The sequence below is a fragment of the Trachypithecus francoisi genome, unplaced genomic scaffold, assembly GCF_009764315.1.
Source record: "Trachypithecus francoisi isolate TF-2019V2 unplaced genomic scaffold, Tfra_2.0 Lachesis_group20, whole genome shotgun sequence".
In the NCBI taxonomy this organism is placed as follows: Eukaryota; Metazoa; Chordata; class Mammalia; order Primates; family Cercopithecidae; genus Trachypithecus; species Trachypithecus francoisi.
The window spans coordinates 63,525,097-63,550,081 of NW_022681466.1; the positions used below are offsets into that span (position 1 = coordinate 63,525,097).

General features: G+C 46.8%; 2 protein-coding genes across 8 annotated transcripts in view; both read left to right on the plus strand.

Moving 5' to 3' along the window:
* The window catches only part of PIK3R6 (phosphoinositide-3-kinase regulatory subunit 6), a 65,118-nt gene extending 48,198 nt beyond the window's left edge, over positions 1-16,920 (plus strand). For all 7 annotated transcript variants that reach the window (XM_033184582.1, XM_033184583.1, XM_033184586.1 and 4 more), the window contains 2 exons: positions 15,496-15,608; positions 16,205-16,920. In XM_033184582.1, the coding sequence (XP_033040473.1) occupies positions 15,496-15,608; positions 16,205-16,361 (270 nt within the window). In that variant the 3' untranslated portion in view covers positions 16,362-16,920. The remainder of the gene's footprint in view (positions 1-15,495; positions 15,609-16,204) is intronic.
* A 2,938-nt stretch (positions 16,921-19,858) lies between these two features.
* Positions 19,859-22,114, plus strand: MFSD6L (major facilitator superfamily domain containing 6 like). Its single transcript, XM_033184588.1, has one exon. It carries the CDS (start codon positions 20,100-20,102, stop codon positions 21,858-21,860), a length of 1,761 nt encoding a protein of 586 aa, XP_033040479.1. The 5' UTR covers positions 19,859-20,099; the 3' UTR covers positions 21,861-22,114.
* Positions 22,115-24,985: the final 2,871 nt, after the last annotated feature.

The following is a 24,985-nucleotide window of genomic DNA, read 5'->3' on the forward strand; positions in this document are numbered from 1 at the left end:
GTGGCCGGGAGCTCAGAGTAGACTGGGAAAGGGAGACAGGTGGCCGGGAGCTCAGAGTAAACTGGGAAAGGGAGACAGGTGGCCGGGAGCTCAGAGTCGACTAGGAAAGGGAGATAGGTGGCTGGGAGCTCAGAGTCGACTGGGAAAGGGAGACGGCCGGCCGGGAGCTCAGAGTCGACTGGGAAAGGGAGATAGGTGCCCGGGAGCTCAGAGTAGACTGGGAAAGGGAGACAGGTGGCCGGGAGCTCAGAGTAGACTGGGAAAGGGAGACAGGTGGCCGGGAGCTCAGAGGGGAGGGTATTCAGAGAATGGAACTGACTTCCCAGCCTTTCTGAGCCTTTGCTATTGGAATGGGTCTTCCTGTTGGAAGGAATCTGCTTTGCAGTCAGTCTGTCTGAAGTGCAGAGTGCCCATGGTATAAGGAAAGCACTTTAAGAGTCAAAGCCCTGCCCTCCATCTGCTGACCATTTGAGGACCTAAGACATACCCAGATGACTGCAAAATGCACCTACATCCTGTCATCCCAGGCGCCACACCACAGCCAGACTCCTAAACAACAACAGCCCAACCTTTGACCAAATCAAACCAGCTCTCTCAATCCCCTTGCCCTTTGCCCTTTTGCCTGTGTGCATATCGATACTTTTTTTTTTTTTTCTTGAGACGGAGTCTCACTCTATCGCCCAGGCTGGAGTGCAGTGGCACAACCTTGGCTCACTGCAACCTCCACCTCCCAGGTTCAAGCAATTCTCCTGCCTCAGCCACTCGAGTAGCTGGGACTACAGGTGTGCGCCACCATGCGCCATCATGCCTGGCTAATTTTTGTATTTTTAGTAGAGACAGGGTTTCACCATGGTGGCCAGGATGGTCTCAAACTCCTGACCTCAGGCAATCCACCTGCCTTGGCAAAGTGCTGGGATTACAGGCGTGAGCCGCCACGCCTGGCCGATACTTACTGATACAGACATAAGACTATTCATTTCCTTTCTACCCAGTGGCCTCTCTGGACTTCACTTCCCTGCTCAGCTTGGCTTTGGTGCCCCATGACTGCGCCTGAACCACGTTCGCACTGATGTCCTCACTCCCGTGCACCACCCAGCAGGCTGACACTCCGATTTAGGTCAAGCCATTTACTCAGTCTGTATATCCAGGTGGCCAAGTGCTTCTGGAATAACCCCTGCATCCTCACTGATTAGATCCACAGCAAACTCATGACCTCCCCCTCACCCGGATCGTCGGGATCACGTAGCCCTTTCCTTACTCACCCCCTCCAGGCTCTTCTCTATCTGTTTGCAGTTCTCCTTGCCCAGCTTTGACCTCTTCCTCTCCACCGCTCCTTCCACTTAGCCTACACACACTCAGGTCTTTTCCATCTTAAAAGAAAAAAAAAAAGGGCAAAAAAAACTCTGCCATGACCCAACTACTTCTCTAGCTACCCATTGCATCTCTTTCCTTCCCTTCTCAGTCAAGCTCCTTGAAAGTTACTTCTAGAAGAGTTTCCAGCCCCTTATCAATAACTCTTCTACCCACGACCACCTGTTTACACACGTCCCACTGTGGCAAAGTCACCTCCATGTTGCCGAAAGCAGTGGTCACTTTTTAGCCGTTATATTTCTTTATGCTTTAAGATAATGTTTTTGTTTTTTTGTTTTTTTGTTTTTTTGAGACGGAGTCTCACTCTGTCACCAGGCTGGAGTGCAGTGGCACGATCTTGGCTCACCACAACCTCCGACTCCCTGGTTCAAGTGATTCTCCTGCCTCAGCCTCCTGAGTAGCTGGGATTACAGGCACGCGCCTCCATGCCCAGCTAATTTTTGTATTTTTAGTAGAGATGGGGTTTCACCATGTTGGCCAGGATGGTCTCAAACTCCTGACCTCGTGATCCACCCGCCTCAGCCTCCCAAAGTGTTGGGATTACAGGCGTGAGCCACTGTGCCTGGCCAAGATAATGTTTTAACCTATAAACAAAAGTTTCATTATTTATTTTGGAAAATATAAAAAAGCACAAGAAGTACATTCACCAGTAGTCGCAATCCCTGGAGAGGATGAATATTAACATTTTCAGGTGTAAACACCCAAGTCTTTTTTTCTAGCTATTTTAAGATAATTGATAGCTACGCTACATACTAGTCTGTACCTTGATGTTTTTACTCAAAAATATACTAAAGCCTCATAAATAGGTCTTGATGGGACCTTGCTTTGGTCGTTAAATATGTTTTGTGTCATTAAGTATATGTCAGTATTTATTATATGATGGTTCCATATACCTATATAATTCTAATAATTCTAATAATAAATTCTAAGACGACATTTAAGTAAGTTCTCATTTTTCACCATTACGAGCATGTGAGCAATTTCCTTAGGGATAGATATGTGCTAAAAATCATGGTTATGTCTTTTTAGAAGAATGCCTAGAAGTGAAATCATCCAGTCAGGTGGCATCCTTTTTATATATTTTGCCAAATTGCCTTCCAGAAAGTCAATACCAAGTTCCAATCTGATTGTAGTGTTTGAGTGCCAATTTTGCAGCACAATTCACATATTGATTGATTTTTTTCATCTTCACAAATTTGATGATCAAACTTTTCATTATTTTGTTTCCTTTATTTCTATTTCTTCATTCATATATTTCCTATTTGTATTCTCATCTCATACTAATATCCTATTTTATAGTGTGAGGACATTAACCCCTTCTTTGTCATAACTTTTGGAAATACTTTTCCCAGTTTGTCTTTTGATGCTTTTTTAACCTAAAATAGCTTTATATTGTGACGTAGGAAAATCTACCATTTTCCTTTAATGATTTCTGATTCTGATATGATTAAACATTATATATGTCTAAAGACTGCATCTCCTTGAATTTTGCAGCACAATTCACATATTGATTGCTTTTTTTCATCTTCACAAATTTGATGATCAAACTTTTCATTATTTTGTTTCCTTTATTTCTATTTCTTCATTCTAATTTCCTATTTGTATTCTCATCTCATACTAATATCCTGTTTTATAGTGTGAGGACATTAACCCCTTCTTTGTCATAAATTTTGGAAATACTTTTCCCAGTTTATCTTTTGATGCTTTTTTTAACCTAAAATAGCTTTATATTGTGACGTAACAAAATCTACCATTTTCCTTTAATGATTTCTGACTCTGATATGATTAAACATTATATATGTCTAAAGACCGCATCTCCTTGAATTTAAGGCATACCACAATTTTACATACTACTAACAAACAAACAATGCTTCCTAAACTATGGACAATGGTCTCTTATCACATTGGTTGCAAAATACTCCCTAATTTTAGAGCTGTTAAAACGTGTTTTAGAATCCATGAAAATGGCAGACCTGTTTAATAGTAGTATGCTGTTCCTTCCTTGTGGTTTTATTCTTTTATTTCTTCACTCATTCTAAACATCTTTATTTTATAATCTGATTTATGTGATTTCATTATCTATAATTACTGGGAGTCTAATCCTTCTGTTTATTGGGTTCACTGACTCCCTCCCCACAGTAGCTTAATTCCTTGTTTTTCAATTATGAGTTCATATTTCTTAGAGCTTTATCTGTGGGAAAACTGGGTGGAAAAATTGTCCTTCTAGAGAAATTCTGAATTTGTTTTTGCCAACTGCCTGAGATGTTATCAGCTCAGGACCATATTTTGAGTTCAGTTTTGGCTGAGAAATTGCCAGACCATGAAGATAGTGTACATGTGTACCCCAGATTCACATCCGGACAGGCTCGTAGCTAAGAATCTCCAGGAAAGACTTGCCTTCTTCACTCATCATACAAGCCAAAGCAGACAGGCTTTTTTTCTGTGGTCTTCCCTATGTCTGTGTTTGTTTTTTCATCCGTTTGTGTCTTTTGTTTTATTTTGCTTTCTAGTCTTTCACTGAGAGTGTAGCCTTCAAGAGTCCCTGCTTCATGCAACCCCATACCATGGCCTCCCATCCCCACGTGGCTAAACCCAAGCCCTTTGATTCCTGAGATTATTAGCAAATGCTCCTAGGACAGCCAAAGCATCTGACTTACACAATGTCAACTTCTTTGGAATGTACTGACATTTTTTTTGTTGCCTGGTAGATGATCAAGTTTTTTTTTTTTTTAGACCGAGTCTCACTCTGTTACCAGGCTGGAGTGCGGTGGTGAGATCTCAGCTCACTGCAGCCTCTGCCTCCCAGGTTCAAGCGATTCTCCTGCCTCAGCCTCCCAAGTAGCTGGGACTACAGGCATGCGCCACCACACCCAGCTAATTTTTGTATTTTTAGTAGAGATGGGGTTTCACCATGTTGGCCAGGATAGTCTCAGTCTCTTGGCCTCGTGATCCGCTCACCTTGGCCTCCCAAAAGTGCTGGGATTACAGGAGTGAATGATCAACTTTTTGATATTCAATGGCAACTAAAAATACATGTTTGTTTTCTATCTATAGAATATATAAAGTATGAAGTTTAGTTATTAAATCAAACACATTATATTACTGTAATCTACAAATTTAAAATATTTTTTGTCTACTTCATCTGGCCAAAACTGAGAGACGTTTGTGGATGTTCCTGCTATGGTTTTGATTTTGTCAATTCTATCTGGATTTCTTTGAACATGAACTTTCTTCTAGTTTTTGCTGCTGCTGTTGTATAATATGATGCCTTCTTATGCCTAGTCTTTGTATGAGACTTTTTTTTTCTCTCTCTCTGTCGCTTTGGAAGCCTTAAATACTTAGTTTTAGAGAAGATTCTGAATATCACAGGAATATACCTTGTTGGGATCTTTCTTCATTCATCATTTTGGACCTTTGATGAACATTCTCAATCTGGAGATTCATATCTTTCACTTCTCAGATATTTTCTAATACAATCTTTAAAATAGTTTCCTTCCCTTTATTTCTTTGCTTTCGCTCTCTGGAACTATGAATAGTAGGATGTTTGACCTTCTAAATTAATGCTCTAAATTTCTCATCTTCTTTCTCCCATTGTCCTTCTTTGTCATTTCTTCAATATTGGGGGAGTTTTCTTCAAATTCATTTTTTGAAAATTTAGGCTATTTAAGAATTGTTTCTTGTTTTCTGGTTATTTGTTGTCTCTCTTAATATGATCTCTTGGCTGGGTACGGTGGCTCACGCCTGTAATCCCAGCACTTTTGGAGGCCGAGGAGAGCAGATCACGAGGTCAGGAGATCGAGACCAGCCTGGCCAATATGGTGAAACTCCACCTCTTCTAAAAATACAAAAATTATCTGGGCGTGGTGGTGGGTGCCTGTAATCCCAGCCACTTGGGAGGCTGAGGCAGGAGAATCATTTGAACCTGGAGGCAGAGGTTGCAGTGAGCCAAGATCGCGCCATTATACTCCAGCCTGGGCAACAGGGTGAGACTCTGTCTCAAAAAAAAAAAAAAAAAAAAGTCTCTCTCTTAACTAAAGAGGGGGCACTAAAAACCTGGGTCAATGGTGGGCTTCTCAGTGGGCGGTCAGAAGGCCATGGTTCTTTCTGTGGGGGGAACCCAGATGTCAGTATCTGTAAGTCTCTTTGCTAGTATAGTTTTGTTTTTCCGGAAATGAGTCCTTTGGGTTCCTGCCTCAGCAAGTAAAGGGGGCCAGGGATGAGGGGTGGATAAGCCTGCTTATTATGCCTGTCACTCCGGAGCTGGGATAATTTCACTTTCTGTTTTCCAATTTGGATGCCTTTTATTTCTTTCTCTTGTCTGATTGCTCTAACTAGGACTTCTGTTATGTTGAATAGGAGTAGTGACAGTGGGCATCCTTGTCTTATTCCAGTTCTTAGAGGTAATGTTTTTAATTTTCCCCCACTCAGGGTGATGTTGACTGTCAGTTTGTCATATATGGCTTTTATTATTTTGAGATATGTTCCTTCTATTCCCACTTTGGTAAGGGCTTTTATCATGAAGAGATGCTGGATTTTATGAAATGCTTTTGCTGAATTTATTAATACAATCATATAATTTTTGTTTTTAATTATGTTTATATGGTGAATCACATTTATTGATTTGTGTATGTTGAACCAACCCTGCATTGTTGGAGTAAAACCCACTTGATTGCAGTGCATATCTTTTTGATTCACTGTTGAATTTGGTTTGCTAGTATTTTGTTGAGGATTTTTGCATCTATGTTCATCAGGGATATTGGTCTGTAGTTTTTTTGTTGTTGTTGTTGTATTCTTGCCTAGCTTTGGTATCAGAGTGACCCTGGCTTCGTAGAATGAGTTAGGGAGGATTCCCTTCTTTTCAATGTTTTTTGAACAGTGTCAGTAAGATTAGTATCAGTTCTTCCTTGTATGTCTGGTAGAATTCCACTGTGAACCCATCTGCTCCTGGGGTTTTTTTTCAGTTGAGAGACTTTTTTATTAGTAATTCAATTTCATTACTCATTATTGGTGTGTTCAAGATTCTACTTCTTCTTGGTTCGATCTTGGGAAGTTGTACGTTCTAGATACATGGAATTTATCCATTTCCTCTAGATTTTCCTGTTTTGTGCATACAGATGCTTATAGGTCTCTGATGATCTTTTGCATTTCTTTTGTATTAATTGTAATGATACCTTTCTCATTTCTGGTTGTGCTTATTTCATTCTTCTGTCTTTTTTTCTTGGTTAACCTAGCTAGTGGTCTATCAATTTTGTTTATCATTTCAAAGAACCAATTTTTCATTACATTGATCCTTGGTATTTTTTTGTCCCAATTCCATTTAGTTCTGCTCTGATCTTTGTTAGTTATTTTCTTCTGCTAGCTTAAGGTGTGGTTTGTTCTTGTTTTTCTAGTTCCTTGAGATGCAACATTAGGTTATTGATTTGAGATCCATCTTTTTGATATAGGCATTTAACACTATAAACTTCCCTGTTAGCACTGCCTTTGATGTATTCCTTGAGGTTTTGGTATGTTGTGTCTCTATTTTCATTCATTTCAAATTTTTTTTATTTCTGCCTTTATTTTATCATTGATGCAACAATCATTCAGGAGCAAATTATTTAATTCCCATGTATTTAAGTAGTTTTGAGGGTTCCTCTTGGTGTTGATTTCTAGTTTTACTCCACTGTGGTCTGAGAAGGTACTTGATATGATTTCAAGTTTTTAGAAACTTTACTGAGACTCACCTCGTGGTCTAGCATATGGCCAATTTTTGAGAATGTTCCATGTGCACATGAGAAGAATTACATTCTGCAGTTGTAGAATAGATTGTTCTGTAAATGTCTGTTAGGTCCATTTGGTCTACAGTCCAATTTAAGTCCAGAGTTTCTTTGTTGATTTTCTGCCTTGATAATTTCTCTAGTGCTATCAGTGGAGTACTAAAGTCTCCCTGTATTATTCTATTGGTGTCTGATGTGGTTTGGCTGTGTCCACACCCAAATCTCATCTTGAATTCCCACATGTTGTGGGAGGGACCCAGGTGGAGGTAATTGAATCATGGGGTCAGGTCTTTCCTGTGCTGTTCTTGTGATAGTGAGTAAGTCTCACAAGATCTGATGGTGGTATAAGAAGGAGTTACCCTGCACAAGCTCTCTTTTTGCCTGCTGCCATCCATGTAAAATGTGACTTGCTCCTTCTTGCCTTCTGCCATGATTGTGAGGCCTCCCCAGCCATGTGGAACTGTAAGTCCATTAAACCTCTTTCTTTAGTAAATTTCCCAGTCTCAGGTATGTCTTTATCAGCAGCATGAAATGAATTAATACAGTAAATTGGTACCAGTAGAGTGGGGTGCTGCTGAAAAGATACCCAAAAATGTGGAAGCAACTTTGGAACTGGGTAACAGGCAAAGGTTGGAACAGTTTGGAGGGCTCAGAAGAAGACAGGAAAATGGGAAAATTTGGAACTTCCTAGAGACTTGTTGAATGGTTTTGCCCAAAATGTTGATAGCGATATGCACAATAAAGTCCAGGCTAAGGTGATCTCAGATGGAAATGAGGAACTTTTTGGGAACTGGAGCAAAGGTGACTCTTATGTTTTAGCAAACTGGTGGCATTTTTGTGGAACTTTGAACTTGAGAGATGTGATTTATGGTATCTGGCAGAAGAAACTTCTAAGCAGCAACGCATTCAAAAAGTGACTTGGGTGTGGTTAAAGGCATCCAGTTTTATAGGGGAAGTGGAGCATAAGAGTTTGGAAAATTTGCAACCTGACAATGCAATAGAAAAGAAAATCCCATTTTTTGAGGAGAAATTCAGGTCGGCTGTAGAAATTTGCATAAGTAATGAGCAGCCAAATGTTAATCCCCAAGACAATGGGGCAAATGTCTCCAGGTCAGGTCAGAGGTCTTCACAGCAGCCTCTCCCATCACAGGCCTTGAGGCCCTTGAGGGTTTCATGGGCTGGGCCCAGGGTACCCATGCCATGTGCAGCCTAAAGACTTGTTGTTCTGCATCCCAGCTGCTCCAGCCATGGCTGAAAGGAACCCATGTAGAGTTCAGGTTGTGGCTTTAAAGGGTGCAAACCCCAAGCCTTGGCAACTTTCATGTGGTGTTGAGCCTGCAAGTGCACAGAAGTCAAGAATTAGCATTTGAGAATCTCCATCCAGATTTCAGAGGATATATGGAAACTCCTGGACACCCAGGCAGAAGTTTGCTGCAGGGGCAGGACCCTCATAGAAAACCTCTGCTAGGGCAGTGCAGAAGGGAAATGTGGGGTCAGAGCCCCCATGCAGAGTCTCTACTGGGGCACCGCCTAGTAGAGCTGTGAGAAGAGAGCCACCATCCTCCAGACCCAGAATGGTAGCTCCACTGACAGTTTGCATGTGCACCTAGAAAAGCCACAGACACTCAACACCAGCCCATGAAAGCAGCTGGGAGGGAGGCAGTACCCTGCAAAACCACAGGGGCAGAGCTGCCCAAGACCATGGGAACCCACCTCTCACAACAGCGTGACCTGGATGTGAGACATGGAGTCAAAGGAGATCATTTTAGAGGTTTAAGATTGGACTGCCCTTCTGGATTTCAGACTTGCATGGGGCCTGTAGCCCCTTTGTTTTGTCCAACTTCTTCCATTTGGAATGGCTGTGTTTACCCAATGCCTGTACCGCTGTTGTATCTAGGAAGTAACTAACTTGCTTTTGATTTTACAGGCTTATAGGCAGAAGGGACTTGCCTTGTCCCAAATGAGACCTTGGACTTTGGACTGTGGACTTTTCAGTAAATGCTGAAATAAGTTAAGACGGGGACTGTTGGGAAGGCATGATTGGTTTTGAAACGTGAGGACATGAGATTTGGGAGGGGCCAGGGGTGGAATGATGTGGTTTGGCTGTGTCCCTACCCAAATCTGATCTTGAATTCCCACATGTTGTGGGAAGGGCCTGGTGGGAGGTCATTGAATCATGGGAACAGGTCTTTCCTGTGCTGTTCTTGTGATAGTAAGTCTCACGAGATCTGATGGTTGTATACGAAGGAGTTTCCCTGCACAAGCTCTCTTTTTGCCTGCTGCCATCCATGTTAGAAGTGACTTGCTCCTCCTTGCTTTCTGCCATGATTGTGAGGCCTCCCCAGCCAAGTGGAACTGTAAGTCCATTAAACCTCTTCCTTTTGTAAATTCCCAGTCTCAGGTATGTCTTTATCGGCAGTGGAAAATGCATTAATACAGTGGCTATCTCTTTGATCTAGTAGTATTTATGAATCTGGGTGCTCCAGTGTTGGGTGCATATATATTTAGAATTGTTATGTCTTCTTGTTGAATTGATCCCTTTATCATTATAAATGACCTTGTCTTTTTTTTACTGTTGATTTAAACTCTGTTTTTTCTGATACAAGTATAGCTACTCCTACTTGCTTTTGATTTTAGTTGTGTGAAGTACTTTTTCCACCCCTTAGAGTGTAAATGTCTTTAACAGCTAGGCAGATATCTTGTATGCAACATACAGTTGGATCCTGTTTTTCTTATCCATTGCAACATACAGTTGGATCCTGTTTTTCTTATCCATTGCAACATACAGTTGGATCCTGTTTTTCTTATCCATTCCACCAGCCTGTATCTTATTGATCCCCCTACTTCAGCCTCCTGAGTAGCTGAGACCACAGGTGCAAGCCACTATGCCCAACTAATTTTTTTATTTTTTTGTAGAGAAGAGGTCTCACTATGTTGCCCAGGCTAGTCTCAAATTCCTAGACTCAAGTGATCCTCCTCCCTTAATGCTTGGAACTCAAGCATCCCAAAGTGCTGGGATTACAAGCATGAGCCACTGTGCACAACTGGGCCTATATCTTTTAAGTGGAGCATTTAGTCCATTTACATTTAAAGTTAGTACTGATATGTGAGGTTTTGTTCCTGTCATAATTATTACCTAGTTGTTTTGCAGTCTTGTGTAATTGTTTTATAAGACCTACATGTTTTATACTTTTCTGTGTTTTTATGACAATGAGTATCACCCTTTTGTTTCCATGTTTAGAAATCCTTTGAGCATTTCTTGTAGGACCTGTCTAGTGGTGACAAATTCCCTTAGTGTTTGCTTGTCTGGTAAATACTTTATTTCTCCTTAATTTATGAATTTGTGTTTAGCAGGATACAAAATTCTTGGCATCTTTTTTTCTTTAAGAAGACTGAAAATAGAACCCCAGTCTCTTCTGGCTTGTAAGGTTTTGGGTGAGAAGCCTGTTGTTAGTCTGATGGGATTCTCCTTTTAGGCAGTTAGACAAAATATGTATATTTGAAGTTATATTTATATATTAATACTCCAATGAAGCTGGCTTCTAGCACTGTCATAAATGTTTTACCCAGTTTTATATTCCTTTGGTCAATTTTGAGTGAAATTCCATTACTAGAACTGAAGCCCTGTTCTCTGAATCTTTAAACACCCTAAATCTATAAATTCAGAGACACCACTTTCTTACAGATTTTCTTCTACATGCCTGACTATTACGTGTTGGCCTCAATCCCTGAACTCCTTTTCCTAGATCCTTAAGTAGCTACTGTCCTCAATTTCTATCCATGTCTCACTTCCGTTCTCATTTCCTGGACTATCAAACTCACAAGGATTTAGTTCCACTTGTTAAGTCCTCTCAAATCTGTATCTTCTGCTCTGACATTCATACCTGAGTTTTTAAGACTCCTGCATTGAACTAAGTTAGCATGAACTGGATGTCCCACAGTACCACAAACTCAAGATATTTAAAATCAAAGCCAGTACTTTCTAATAGTTAAGAGCTCTCCAGAGCCAGATTGTCTGGGTTCAGATCTTGCCTCTGCCATTTACCAGCTATATGATGTTAAGCAAGTTAATCTCTCTGTGACTCAGCATCATTTTATAAAATGAGGAGACAGTCATTCTTCAGTATCCATGGGTGATTGTTTCCAGGACCCCCAAGGATACAAAAATCTATGGATGCTAAAGTCTCTTACTGTTGGCCCTTTGTATCTGCAGGTTCCACATATGCAGATATGGAGGGCCAGCTATAATAACATTACCTACCTCATCCAGTTAGAGGATTGACTGTTGCATGCGAAGCTCTTAGAAGAGTGCTTGGCTAAAGTAAACATTATGTATGTGTTAGCAGTCATTTTTATTTCATCTCCTTCTTATATCCCCATCTCATTTAATGGTACCATCATTAACCAATCACCTCTGCCAGAAACCCAGGAGTCATCCCTGCTGCCTCCTCTTCCTCACTTCCCTTTGTCCTGATGGAACACTTCTCAAATCTCTCCCTTCTTTGTCCTGTCTCTTCTGGTCCAGCTTGGTTGACCAACTGTCCCTGTTTGCCTGGGACTAAAGGGGCTTCTTGGACTTGGGACTTTGAGTGCTAACACCAGGAAAGTCCCAGGCAAATCAAGCAAATTGGTCACCCCAAGTCTGACCTTCATCTATCTCCTTCTAGCTGGTCTCCCCGGCAATACTCTGATCCTCCTTAAGTCTACCTTCCTGCCCATGTTATTCCATACTTAAAACTCCTCCATCATCTCCCATTCTTCAAGGGCAGAAAAATTCTTCAGTGTTGCGTAGCTTCACTCCTCTTCTTCTCCATCTGCAGCTTTGGGCACTCCCTGGAGGCTCTTCCCACCACGTGTTTGGAAGTGTTCCTGAAGTCACATCTCTGTGCCTTTGCTCATGCTAGTTCCCGGACCTGAAACCTCATTCCTCCCTTCCACCTGCCCACCTTCTTTTTATAATTCCTACTCATCCTACAAGTTGAGACTCAGGTGTCATCTCCCTCAGGAGGCCTTTCCTAATGCTTTTCCCCCTTCCTTCCACATCCTCCACCCTCCTCCCCTCACCTAGGTGAGCTAAGTGCACCACCTCTGTGCTCCCATAGGACCCTGGGGACACAGCTATGGAAACATTTGTGACACTATAAATGGCATGATCTTTGTATGTCAATGGCCTGCAAACTCCCTAGGCTCAGGATCCTCATCTTAGTTGGTGTGGTGTCTGGCCTGCAGTGGGGCTTCACCAGATGTTTGTTGAGTCATCTAATCCACCTTCCACCTCATTCTAGATCTCAAGCCGGAACTGGAAGCTGACTCTGAGGCAGCCTATCCACTGTAGGAGAGCTCTGATTGTCTGAGAGGTCTACCTTGAGCTGAAATCTCTCTTATATTTAAGTTTTAGGCTCCAAAGTGGACCTATTTACCCCTCTGTTGCATTTCCTCTTTCAAAGTCAGTTCCTTAAAGTGGTTTCTGTTTTTAATGACCTCTTTAGACAACCTGGTCAGGGGCTTTTTGAAAGTCTAAACTTATCACTTCAGCAAGTTCCGTTTTATCCCTACAGGAACTTGCTAGGGGAAAATTCCAGCAGCTGTGCTTTCCTCCCAGAACCAGGCAGGTCCACGTATGTGTGTTGTCCAAATGGATTGGATGATAACCACTGAGCAGGAAGGGGAAGCTCATGGTGAGCTGGAGTGAGAAGGCAGAGACAGTTTGAAGAACAGTGTGGGGCAAGGGTATTGTGGCTGGCTTGGTAAGTTTAAGGGTCAGATATGACCTTAGCTGGATTGGAAGTTTGAAATAGAAAAGAAGTGGCAAATAAAGCAGAAACAGAAGAATTGGGGCGTTGGGGTGTGGAAAACAAGAAGTTGCCAATAGAGAACAGGAGACAATTAGCAGCACTTTGTCCATTCCTTAGTCTTACGGAGAGTGAGATCCTTTGCAAATTCTGCATCTGGACCTTTCCACTTGCTCCCCTGGCTTCATTTATACACTAAAATCTAAGACTCTTGTGGTCCTTATGGGCCAGAGCCAAGCAGGTAGAGTGTGTCTAGGTGTGCAGACCACAAAGGGAAATGAAAGGCATCTGCCTACACCGCAGGCAGAGTGGGAGGAGGCTCCGAGACTGTGTGTGATTACCTAGAAGGCGGGGCCAGGTCCATGGGCATGTCATGGAGGCCCAGATCCTTCCAGAGACGCCTAGAGCAGCCTGATGCTAAAGAAAGAACACCAAGTTGAGAGTCAGAGAGCTGGCCCCATAGCTACCACTGTGCAGGCTTCAGTGGGTCACATTCAATCCCCAGTCTCCTAACCTATGGAAACCGTGCATCTCTCTCACCAGGTGCAATCAGTTCAGGTGCAATTCCATTCACTATGGCAAACAGAATGCACCTGGCTTTCCCCCAACCCCAGCTCATGCAGCACTTCAGCCCCCTGCAGTCTCTCCAGGTATTTTTGGAAGGTCATGAGTGACATTCCAGTATCAATGGTCATTCCGTTAGCTGTCCAGTCAGTGCCCACTAGGTTCCACTGCCTGTCCCCCTGACCACAACCTCCCACCGTGGCTGACAGCTCCAGAGCACAGAGCACTAAAGGTGCCACAGGCTCTTTTTTTTTCTGAGAGAGTCTCATTCTGTTGCCCAGGATGGAGCGCAGTGGCGCAATCTCGGCTCACTGCAACCTCCACCTCCCAGGTTCAAGCGATTCTCCTGCCTCAGCCTCTCAGGTAGCTGGGATTGCAGGCATGCGCCACCACGCCTGGCTAATTTTTTTGTATTGTTGGTAGAGATGGGGTTTCACCATGTTGGCCAGGCTGATCTCGAACTCCTGACCTCAGGTGATCTGCCCACCTTGGCCTCCCAAAGTGCTAGGATTACAGGCGTGAGCCACTGTGCCCAGCCAAGGTGCCACAAGTTCGGTTCGCACCAGGGGAGAAGCCCCCTCTCCCCTGAGTGTTACCCTCTGTCATGGAGTCGCCCCGTCTTACAGAGGTTTTGTTAGATCTGTCTTTACTCACAGCTCACCCATTCAGACGCACAGGAGTCTATGCATAGTGGGGTGATAGGTGGGGGCTTGGCCTAGGGCACAAACCAAGAAGAGAAAGAACTCACAGTAGGTTCCCCTTCCCCTCTGACACCTGGGACTTCATTGCTGAGTCCATTAGTCATGCTTGGCTCCTTCTTGGAAAATTATAATTAATAAGAGTTCTTAACAGTGTCTTGGGCTCTATTCCAAGCACTTAATATATACTGTCTCATTTAATTTTCACAACAATCCTAAAAGGTAGCACAGAGAGATTAAGAAACATGCTTAAAGTCACACAGCTAGTAAGTGGCAGGGCAGAGATTAGAGCCTGGGCAGCCTGGCTTAGAGACTATGCTCTTACCCTCCTCCCAGGGTATCCCGCACGGCCTGTCCACAGACTTCTGGCTGGCCTACTCCCGTCCCCTAAAAGTTCAGCTGAAATGCCTGGGCATGTGTGAACCCCCAGTTTAGGCTGCTGCTCGTGCTTCTGCTAGGTGACATTGAACAACTCAGTGGTTGTTCTCAGCCCTGCCTATATTCAGGAGCTTTGTAAATAATGCCGGTGCCTGGGCTCAACTCCATGCCACTTGAATCAGAATCTCCAATATTATATTTTTGAAAATTGATTCTTATGGGCAGCCATAAGGCATCACTTGAAAGGGATGGTCTCTGAGGCCTCTGGCAACTCCAGGGTTCTGTGGTTGTAAATTACCCAAAGCTGCTGTCTGTGTGTGGAATGAGCTACAACCTCTGAATGCTCCACCTGCAACCCACAATCCTCATAGTTCTCTGCCCAATAGGAGGCGACCTCTCTGGAGCTACTCCCTCAGATTAGGAGTTATAAGGATGCCTGGGGGTGCTTTCCTTTGGCCTGGTCTGAGGCTTGGGGTCTTTGGCTGCTTTCTAGACCCTCTGTGTCTGTGGCTGGTAAATAATGTTGTATGTGATTTAATGCTGAGAACCAGGGTGAAAACTTTTAAATTCACTGAAATACCCCCAAATTCCATATACATTAACATGCCTGTCATAGAGGAGATGCTCGGAAAATGTTGAAGAAATCAGCACTCAAGTTCAGGTAACTTGGCAGCCTGGCAAGCACTCTCCACAGCATTCCCGTTTGTGTTCAGAATCAAGGACAGCAGGTTGGGAAAAGAATTGGAAAAACGATGTGAGATCCCAGGGCAAGGGCAGCCTCGAAGCAGTTTGTACAGGGTTGTCACTCCTCCGTCACTTGCAGGAGGAGAGCTGGGGACTCCGTGTGCTGGACTGAAGAAATACAGGGTAGGAGATGTTGGCAGGGCCACCTGTTGAGCAAAGGTAACACTCGTGTGTGCGATCTCTCTGCTGCAGACGGTGACCAACACCTTCAGGACAAACAATATCCAGATCCAGAGCCAGGACCAGAGGCTGCTGACATTGTCACTGGACAAGGACGATCAACGCACTTTCAGGGACGTGGTCAGGTGAGGCTGGGCCTGCCACCCCTAGAGGTCCAGGGCCCGTGGGACAAACCGAAGCAGGAGCCAGCTCCTGCCATCTCCTACCTCTAGCTCAAGGCACCTCATCGGAGGTAGATCCTGTGGCCAGGCAGGTGTCCTTGGTGAGGATGGACTGAGGCCACTGCTCTATGCCTTGAATCCAGGAAGTTGAGGCAAATGAATGGCAGACCCAGGGCAGCAGCTGCTACTGCATTTTCCCCAGATGCCTCTGCATACACTCAGCCTGCAGCCTCTAATCCAGCCCCCTCTGCAGGCACGGGCCCCTCCCACACAGGCTCACCTTCAGTGGCATCTGTGTCCCAGTTAGCCGACCCTTACTGGCTTCCCCTCGGGACGTGTGTTCGGGTAAGGGAGGCATACGCAGAGTTACTTGCTCCAAATGTCTCCTCCTCTCCTGGTGAGCCCCAGGCCCAGGTTGTTCTTTCTCGTCCTGACTCTTCCTCTTTCTTCTGTGTGGCCACCTCCTCAATGCCCTACAATGACAGCTCTGCCTTTCAAATGCCCTAGGCAGATCTGATCCCTGAGACAGGTCACCTGAGCTGGTCTCTCTCCACCCACAGATTCGAGGTTGCTCCCTGCCCAGAACCATGTTCCGGGGCCCAGAAGTCCAAGGCGCCGTGGCTCAATTTGCATGGGCAACAGGAGATGGACGCGACCAAAGCCACACCCAAGCCCCTTCTGATGCCCATCAACACATTCTCTGGCATTGTCCAGTAAGCCTGCAGGGACAGCAGGCCCGGGAGGAAGGATACACTACCCCACCAACTCCAAACACTCACACCAACAGCCAGAGCAAGGCCCAGCTCCACACGGCAGCTTTGGCCTTGACCAGGAGCCAGCGAGTGCCTGGGAGCACAGGGAGCCTGCCGTGGGGGCTGTGACGAGGAAGGGCCCACACAGAGGTCTACGGATGGCCCGGGCAAGGCCGCAGCTGCTTGAGAACACGCACACCAAGCCCAGCTTCTCACACAAATGTCTACGCCTTCATTTAACTTCAGTTCCCACTTCTCCTGCTGTCCTCTCCCACCCAAGCTCCCCACCCAGCCCGTAAAACCAGGGTTAGAGCTGCTGTCTTGGCCAGAGCCCTGTGGCCTAGGGGAAAACGGGAAAATGGGAAGCAGGGAACAGCAGTGGCACCACCTCCCTCCCAAGTCTCTTCCCTTCCCACTCTCAGGCCACTGCCCACCTCACCCAGTCCACGCAGGTGTCTCTATCAGGTGGGAGAAAAATGTCAGATTCAATAAATGTACCCTGAAGTCTTTCTGCTTTCATCTCACACCTGGCAATATTTATACGTTAATAGGAATCATCAAGGCAATCCTTTATATAACCCGTTGAGTCCACTGGGGCCAGGTCAGAGTTCTGTGAGGTATAAATTGGTGTGTTCTGTCTCCTGCCCCTTACTTGCCCTGTCACTGCTCTGGAGTGCAGTGGCACAATCACAGCTCACTGTAGCCTCGACCTCTCGGGCCCAAGCGATCCTCCCACCTCAGCCTCTCAAGTAACTGGGACCACAGGCGCGTGCCACCATGCCCTACTACGTTTGGGATTTTTTTGTTTTGGGGCTTTTTTTTTTTTTTTGACAGAGTCTTGTTCTGTCACCCAAGCTGGAGTGCAATGGCATGATCTTGGCTCACTGCAACCTCCACCTCCCGGGCTTAAGCGATTCTCTGTGCCTCAGCCTCCCAAGTAGCTAGGATTACAGGCATGCACCACCACGCCCTGCTAATTTTTGTATTTTTGGTAGAGACGGGGTTTCACCTTGTTGGCTAGGTTGGTCTCGAACTCCTGACCTCAGGTGATCTGCCCACCTCAGCCACCCAAAGTGCGGGGATTACAGGCATGAGCCACCACACTGGCTAAGCCAGAGATTAAAGACATCAAAATTCTTGGCTTTTATATTCAAAAACTTACATCCAGGTGTAAAATAGAAAGATCAGTGACACATCTTCAGTTTCTTCATCCCCAGAAATAGGTATGGTGTGGGGGGAAAATAACAGAGAAAACAAAAATGCCTGGACTTGAGTCCTATCACCTGGACGGAGTGCCAGGGGATGACTGTGGGCATGGGGGTAAGGTGAGGATGGTAGAAGATTCCCTTTTAAGTTTGGAAATCCAAGAATAGAGAAGAGGGCACTTTGCTTTGGGCCAAATTGCCCCAGGAGTGGAAGCAAGTCTCAATGGCAGGACACCGTCTCAATGCCAAGGGGAGTGTCAGATGGACCACCTGGCATGCAGAGCCAGAGGGGTCCAAGGTCAGTCTTAGAGAGAGTCCCTGTGCCTGTATAGGACATGGGAAGCAGGCAGAGATTTTCTCGGGTAGCTGAAAGCAGGCAAACTCAAAGGGATAAGGGTGCAGCTGCAGGCAGCAGTGTGGAGCACGGCACCTGAAGGCCACGTGCAGAATTGTGGGCACCTCCACAGACTCCAGCATGGTGCAGTGAGAGAGGGAGCCTGGGGGATGCCATTCACTCCATTCTCACTGCCCCCACCCTGACTGATGGTTTTACTTGCCTGAAGCAATCCAAGTGTTTAGCTCAAGTTCCTGGGGCAACAAGGGCAGCCAGAGGCTGGGTGGGGCCCATGGTCTAGCTCAGGGTGCACCCTGCAGGCGTCAGGACATGCCCCTCGCACACCTGCACATGTCCAGGCACACTGGAGTCTGACACCTGTCTCCCAGTGGAGATGAACCCAGGACAGGTCAGGACTGAGAAGTGGATGGATGCGCTATCTTCCACTGAGGCTGCCCACAGCAGAACCCAGGGAGGGGCGGGAGTAGGGCAATCAGTGTGACTGAGGTGGTTTTAAACCTGAAATGATTGTAGTAGCACTGAATTGGAATGAGTTTACCTGGAGGAGGCTAGATTTTATTTTTCCTGCCATTGGCGTGATGTAAACGGATTCATACCAATTTGATCACTCAGTCATTAGGTTTTCAGTAGATGTCTGCAGAGTTTACCAGTTATTTAGGTTAAGTGAGGCCTCTGGGCCTCCCTCCAACATACTCTCCAGCAGCTGATAATGAAGGCAAGTCACAAGTCGAATTCTGTTACACATAGACATGTGTTGGCAAGTAGTTCCGCTCCACCCCCAGCCAAATTAGGTGCTCTAAACAAACCTCGTATGAAAAGTTAACTGAATCAGGGGCTGCACACTGGACCGTTTTGAAGCAAAGCCTACAGCATCCTTCCTAAGGGTTTGGACTAGTGACATCTCTAGATTATTATACCCTGTTCCAGCAAGAGAGGAAGTGCCTTCAAAAAATTATACCCAATCCAGGTGACTTGGACACCACCAATTTCACCAGTGAAAAACTAGTTCTAATATCTATTATGTTCATTAGTGAAGACACTTCCGTTGATTTAAGATTGTTGACGTGCTTGTATTCGCTGTCTCTGTCTTTTTGATGAAATGCTAGCTAACCACCTCAGGTGTGTGTACTCTTAAACAGGACACCTGAGTACCCTTAGGTGTAGGTTAAAACCGTGCAGCACATACATACGGCTCTGGGGACTTCTATGTGCTGGCGGATCGGCTGCAAGGAATTCCCCTGGACGACTGCCATCAGCTGTCAGCCCTCCTTAGGGATTGTCCCAGCCGGAGACAACGTGTCACCCGAGGTCATGCCACTTCCGAGGGCAGTGCACATCTAATGAAGCAACTCTAGGCCCCTGGGACAAAAGCAGCTGCCTTCCTGGAGCTTGGATTCTGGTGGAGACAGACAATAAACAAGGTCAACACATGAAATATAAGTCCGTAGTGCCTTGGACAGTGATAACGTTCTAGAGAGAACGATCAAGTAGGGCAGGGGAGTGGGAGTCTTGGGGGTGGGGTGTGGACAGGGGTATGGGATTTGCGATGTCAGAGTGGACCCGGTTGATCTCTGTGGTTGGTCACTGATCAGGGTGCATTCGAATAAAGACCTGAGGAAGATGAGGGAGAGAGCCTGGTGGATACCATTCATTCCATTCTGGCTCCCCGCACGCCGACTCTGATGGTTTTACTTGCCTGAAGCAGTCCAGGCGGTTACCTCAGGCTCCTGGGCTACACTGGCAGCCAAAGGCCGGGCGGGGCCCGCGGCCTAACTCAGAGCGCACCCTGCAGGCTTCCGGACGCGCACCTCGCGCACCTGCGCACGTCCGGGCAGGTGGCCCGCGGTGGCGGCGGGACGTGGCAGGTGCGGCTCGCAGGTGCGCCGGCCCCGCCCCCACCTTCGCCTCCGCCTCGCCTCTCCCTCCGGGCGGGGCCACTTTCGGGCCAGCGGCAAGACCTGGGGGCGGTGGCCAGGGGCGGCCGTTGACCTGGTGACCGCGGCGCCGCCCCAGACCGGGGGCGCAGTCCCACTCGCTCCAAGCCCTGGGCCCCCGAGCCTCCCTCCCGGGGGACATGGGGCCGCGCCCTCCCTGCGCCCAGCTCCGCCCTGCGTCGGCCCAGGCCTGACAGAGCCCGGCAGCCATGAGCGCCAGCCCCCGGTGGGACATCAGCAGGGCGCTGGGGGTGGCCAAGCTCTTCCACCTGGTGTGCGGGGTCCGGGAAGCCTGCGTGACCCCATTCCTGACTCTCTACCTGAGGCAGCTGGGCTTGGCCGCGCCCTGGGTGGGCATCCTATTGGGAACCAAGCACCTAATCGCTGCCTTCTGGGCTCCGGTCTGTGCCTTCCTGGCCAAAAGCTACCGGAAACGGAGAGTGCTTCTGATCGGCTCCCTGCTCAGCTCGGTGGGGGCCAGCCTGCTGATGGTCCTGATCCCAGCGGCGGACAAAAATCGGATGCACCGCCCTTGTAATGGAAGCAGCGGCGTGACCAGCACAGATGCACTCCCGGGGGTCACACTACGTGTGAACATCACCTCGGCCCAAGAGCCTGCCTCCAGGCACCCAGCCGATAGGACTGCAGAGGTGGAAATGCCTGGCTTCAGAAACCCACCTGGTGAAAGTGACAGAGAAACTTTCCGTGATCCACACGACTACGTAGCGCCCTCCGTTGAAGGAGCTAGGACCACATCCCAAGTTCTCCTCCATCCTGTCACTTCGGGGCTGAAGGATCATCCCTGGGAAGTTACTTTTGAGGTGGTCAAGACAGCCCTCCCCTTGCTTCCTGGGGGGAAAGGGCCCGGAAATCCAGCCAATTTGTCAGGGACCAAAGGGAAAGCCTGGGCTTTTGACCTGTCCTTGGATGGCTTGCGGTGGACTTTCATGCTCTCCTTGGGGTCCATGGCGTTCTGGGAGCTGCTGGCAGCGCCTCTGGAGCAGGTGGCAGATGACAGCCTTTATGAGTATCTGGATTTTGTGGATGCCACTGACCGATACAGAAGCCTGTGGGTCTGGAGGTTGCTGGGCATGTCGGCAGGTGTGTGTGGCATCGCAGCCTTGGTGGGGCAGCTGGACTGCTTCCTGATGAACAGTGGCCCCCGGGGTGTGGTCCACTTCTATGGGTACTCGGTGGTCAGCACCCTGGCCTTACTGGTGAGCATTGCCTTTCCCATTCCCATCTGTCAGCGGTGGGAGCCCAGCTACAAAAGCGTCAAAGCACTGTCTATTGTGGGGGGCGACCTCCGCCTCATTCTCCTCGCCTTCACCGTTGTTTTGACAGGAGCCATCGTCAGTACTGTCCAGAACTTTCTGTTCTGGCACATGAAGGACCATGGGAGTGGCGAGCTGGTCATGGGTTTCTCGGTCGCCCTCAGTTTGCTGGGGGAAATTCTGCTTCATCCGTTCAAAACTACATTGCTTAGGAAACTGTCCAGGACGGGCCTGGTGGGGCTGGGGCTGACCTGCCTCGCTGGGCAGCTGCTCTACTACTCTTTCCTCTGGAGCTGGTGGTCTGTCCTCCCCGTTCAGATCTTGAGTGCCATTAGCAACGGGGCTCTGTGGTGGGCTGTGGGGGCCTCAGTGGAGGACCTGGCCACTCCTCGCATGGAGAGGGCTCTGAGTGCCTTGTTCCGAGGCCACTTTTACGGGAGTGGCTGTAGCCTGGGCAGCTTTGTGGGGGGTTTTGTGGTGATGCGCTTCAGCCTGGCTGTGCTCTACCAGGCCTGCTGTGTGGCCCTGTTGCTCTGGTTGGCCTTGCTCCTGTCCATACAGCAGAGGCTGCCTCAAGAGCGGAAAATCAAGTACTCGAAGCTGCTGTCCATGGAGGTGAGTGACACCAGTGACTCTGAGCAGGGGACAGAACGCGACTGGCTTGTGAAGGCCATGAGGGAGGAACACTCAGATTGAAAGGGCTGAGAAATCCAGAGTGTGCTGATCTAGGAAGGAATGAATGGACTGAACAAAACTCGGCCTGCTGAGGACAGAAACCTGCCCTGGACTGCAGGGAACCAGGGAAGAGAGGGTGGGTCTATGCTGAAGGCCCAACAGGATCATCTCATTGCATGATTTTCTTTACTTTTGAAGTAAAAGGAGATTTAACTTTTCACCATTCGATCTTTTTTAAATAATGGAGGAAGAATATATTTGCTTTCTTAGAAGTTCCCTGTGTAGTCACTATATGTTGATGTATAAGGTTTGCAAAAGTCCTGACTCGGGTGCTGTTGAATTCAGCAATGGCTGAAACGATCAAATCAAACTGTCACTGCCAGGAAGACCATGGGGACCTTCAGGATTCAGTTGGCAGAGAGGGCAGCTGACTTGGATGAATCATGGCATTCCCAGGGGTCATAAAGGCATTAGCCTGGTTCTATAAAAGCCATGCTGTGGGCAGGTAAGAATGGTAATGAAGGGCCGGGTGTGGTGGCTCTTGCCTGTAATCCCAGCACTTTGGGAGGCCAAGGCGGGCAGATCATGAGGTCAAGAGATGGAGACCCTGGCCAACATGGTGAAACCCCGTCTCTACTAAAGACACAAAAATTAGGTGGGCATGGTGGAATGTGCCTGTAGTGCCAATTACTCGGGAGGTTGAGGCAGGAGAATCACTTGAACCCTGAAAGTGGGGGTTGCAGTGAGCTGAGATCACGCCACTGCACTCCAGCCTGGCAACAGAGCGAGACTCCATCTCAAAAAAAAAAAAAAAAAAAAAGAATGGTAAAGAAAACAAACTCCTTTCTGTTCCCACAGATCTGCAAGTGCCCGCACTCACACCCAAGTGCTTCCAATGGGAGAAAATAATGGGAAATGTATGTGTGTTGGGAGGAAGTGGGAGGTTAATAGGTTTCATTCTTACCTTCTCACAAATGTGTGTCCCACTTAGAATCATCATCTATATTTACATCAGAGCAAGGGAAATTTCATGTCTTTTGAACTCACATTTTGCATGCTCTGCCTCACAAAGCACATGGAGATTTTAACATCTGTTTTATTGGGGTGCAGATGTCTCCATAGGTCAAGGTGCTATAGGTCCTCCACACTGTACCTGTGCCCAGGCACTTGGTGGGGTTTTGGGAGTGACATACTAGTGCTTCTGCCTTCTCAAACTCCCCCAGGGGAAAGGCCTGGAATAAAGGGCTCTTTATTCCAGAGGCCAGCCCCCAGGGCCCACTTCTTCTACCTTATCGTTAGTTAAATATAGGATATTGAATTTAGAAGAAGCCTCACTGCACAAATGCAGAAAATGTCTCATAGCTGGAGAGGCGGAAGCAGATATATGAATGTCCACTGGGTCAGACACGGCTCTAGCATCTTTATTTGTTGTTGGTTTTGTTTGTTTGTTTTTTGTTTTGTTTTGAGATGGAGTCTCGCTCTGTCGCCAGGCTGGAGTGCAATGGCGCGATCTCAGCTCACTACAACCTCCAACTCCCTGGTTCAGGTGATCTCCTGCCTCATCCTCCCGAGTAGCTGGGATTACAGGCATGTGCCACCACACTCAGCTATGGGTTTTTTTTGTTTTTTTGTTTTTTGTATTTTTGTATTTTTAGTAAAGATGAGGTTTCACCATGTCACCATGTTGACCAGGATGATCTTGATTTCCTGACCTGGTGATCTGCCTGCCTCAACCTCCCAAAGTGCTGGGATTCCAGGCGAGAGCCACTGCACCCGGCCCTTTATTTGTTTTTTATTTCGCCCTAAGAAGCTTTAAGGTACAAACAATCAACAAAAAAATTACCTCCACCCTAAACAATTAGAGATTTCATATATATATATGACATTCGGGGTGAGCAGCCTAGAGATGGTGCCACTGCTGGATGATGCCACTGGGGATCTAGAATATTTTCATCTCCTCACACTGTCATCTTCAGCCTGAGGCTACCTTCCCAGATTTGTACCCTCATAGGAACCAGATGGCTGCTGCTCTTCCAGCCCTTTCATCCGTGTTCCAGGCAGGAAGAAAAGGGAAAGACAATAGGACAAAGGGAGAAACAGGAACAAGTGTCTGTATCAAGAAAATAGGCTGCATAGTGGGTGGCTCATGCCTATAATCCCAGCACTTTGGGAGGCCAAGGCAGGAGGATTGCTTGAGCCCAGGAGTTGGAGACCAGCCTGGGAAACATGGTGAGACCTTGTCTCTACAAAAAAAAAAAAAAAAAAAATTACATTAGCTAGATATGGTGGCGTGCACCTGTAGTCCCAGCTACTCAGGAGGCTGAAGTGGGAGGATCGCTTTTGCCCAGGAGTTTAAGGCTGCAGTGAGTCGTGTTTGCGCCAGTGCACTCCAGCCTGGTTACAGAGCAAGACCCTATCTCCCCCCGCCAAAAAAAAAAAAAAAAAAAAAAAAGGAAAGATAAGCTCCCCCAGAAACTCCTCAGCTGAGTGGCCACTCTAGCTGCAAGGAAGTCTGGGAGGAAGTATTTTCAGCTAGGCACAGTTACACACCAAGCAAAATCAGGGTTGCATTAGAAAGAGGGGGCTGGATATAGAACTGGCAACTAGCAACGTCTACAGCGGCCTCAAGGATGGAACTCACAGCCAGGTCCAGCTTATTGCAAAGTCTGTATTCCTTTCACCCCAGTAAGCCAGCTTCCCCCACAGAAATGACTTTAGCAGCATGACCCCAACAAATACTCTATGAATAAATCAAATTTGTTATCTGCATTTTACAAATGAGAACATGGAGTCTCAGAAGTCACACACTGGATCACTGGCAGAAACATCATCAGAATCCTGGATCTCCTTACTCCAAATTTGGGGCATTTTCTTCTGTGCCAGTAGTTCCCCAGCCTGGCTGTCGATCCAAGTATGAGGAGCATATCCTAAAAGCCAGGTTCCTGGGTTCCATCAGAATCTCACAGGTGGGACTCAGTAATCTGCATTTTTGGAGCAATCTCCAAGTGATTCTGATGTGGTCAGCCAAGCACTGTCTACTCGGTTACCCTTTCCAGCTCTGTCTGTCTCAACACTTCTTTGCCAAATGTTTCTATTTGCAGTGAAGCAAATAACAACTATTGAGTGGTCACTCTAGGCCAGGCACT

What these genes read in the sequence shown, in the direction of transcription:
- MFSD6L (XM_033184588.1), top strand. Translation starts at nt 20,100, where the DNA reads ATGAGCGCCAGCCCCCGGTGGGACATCAGCAGGGCGCTGGGGGTGGCC.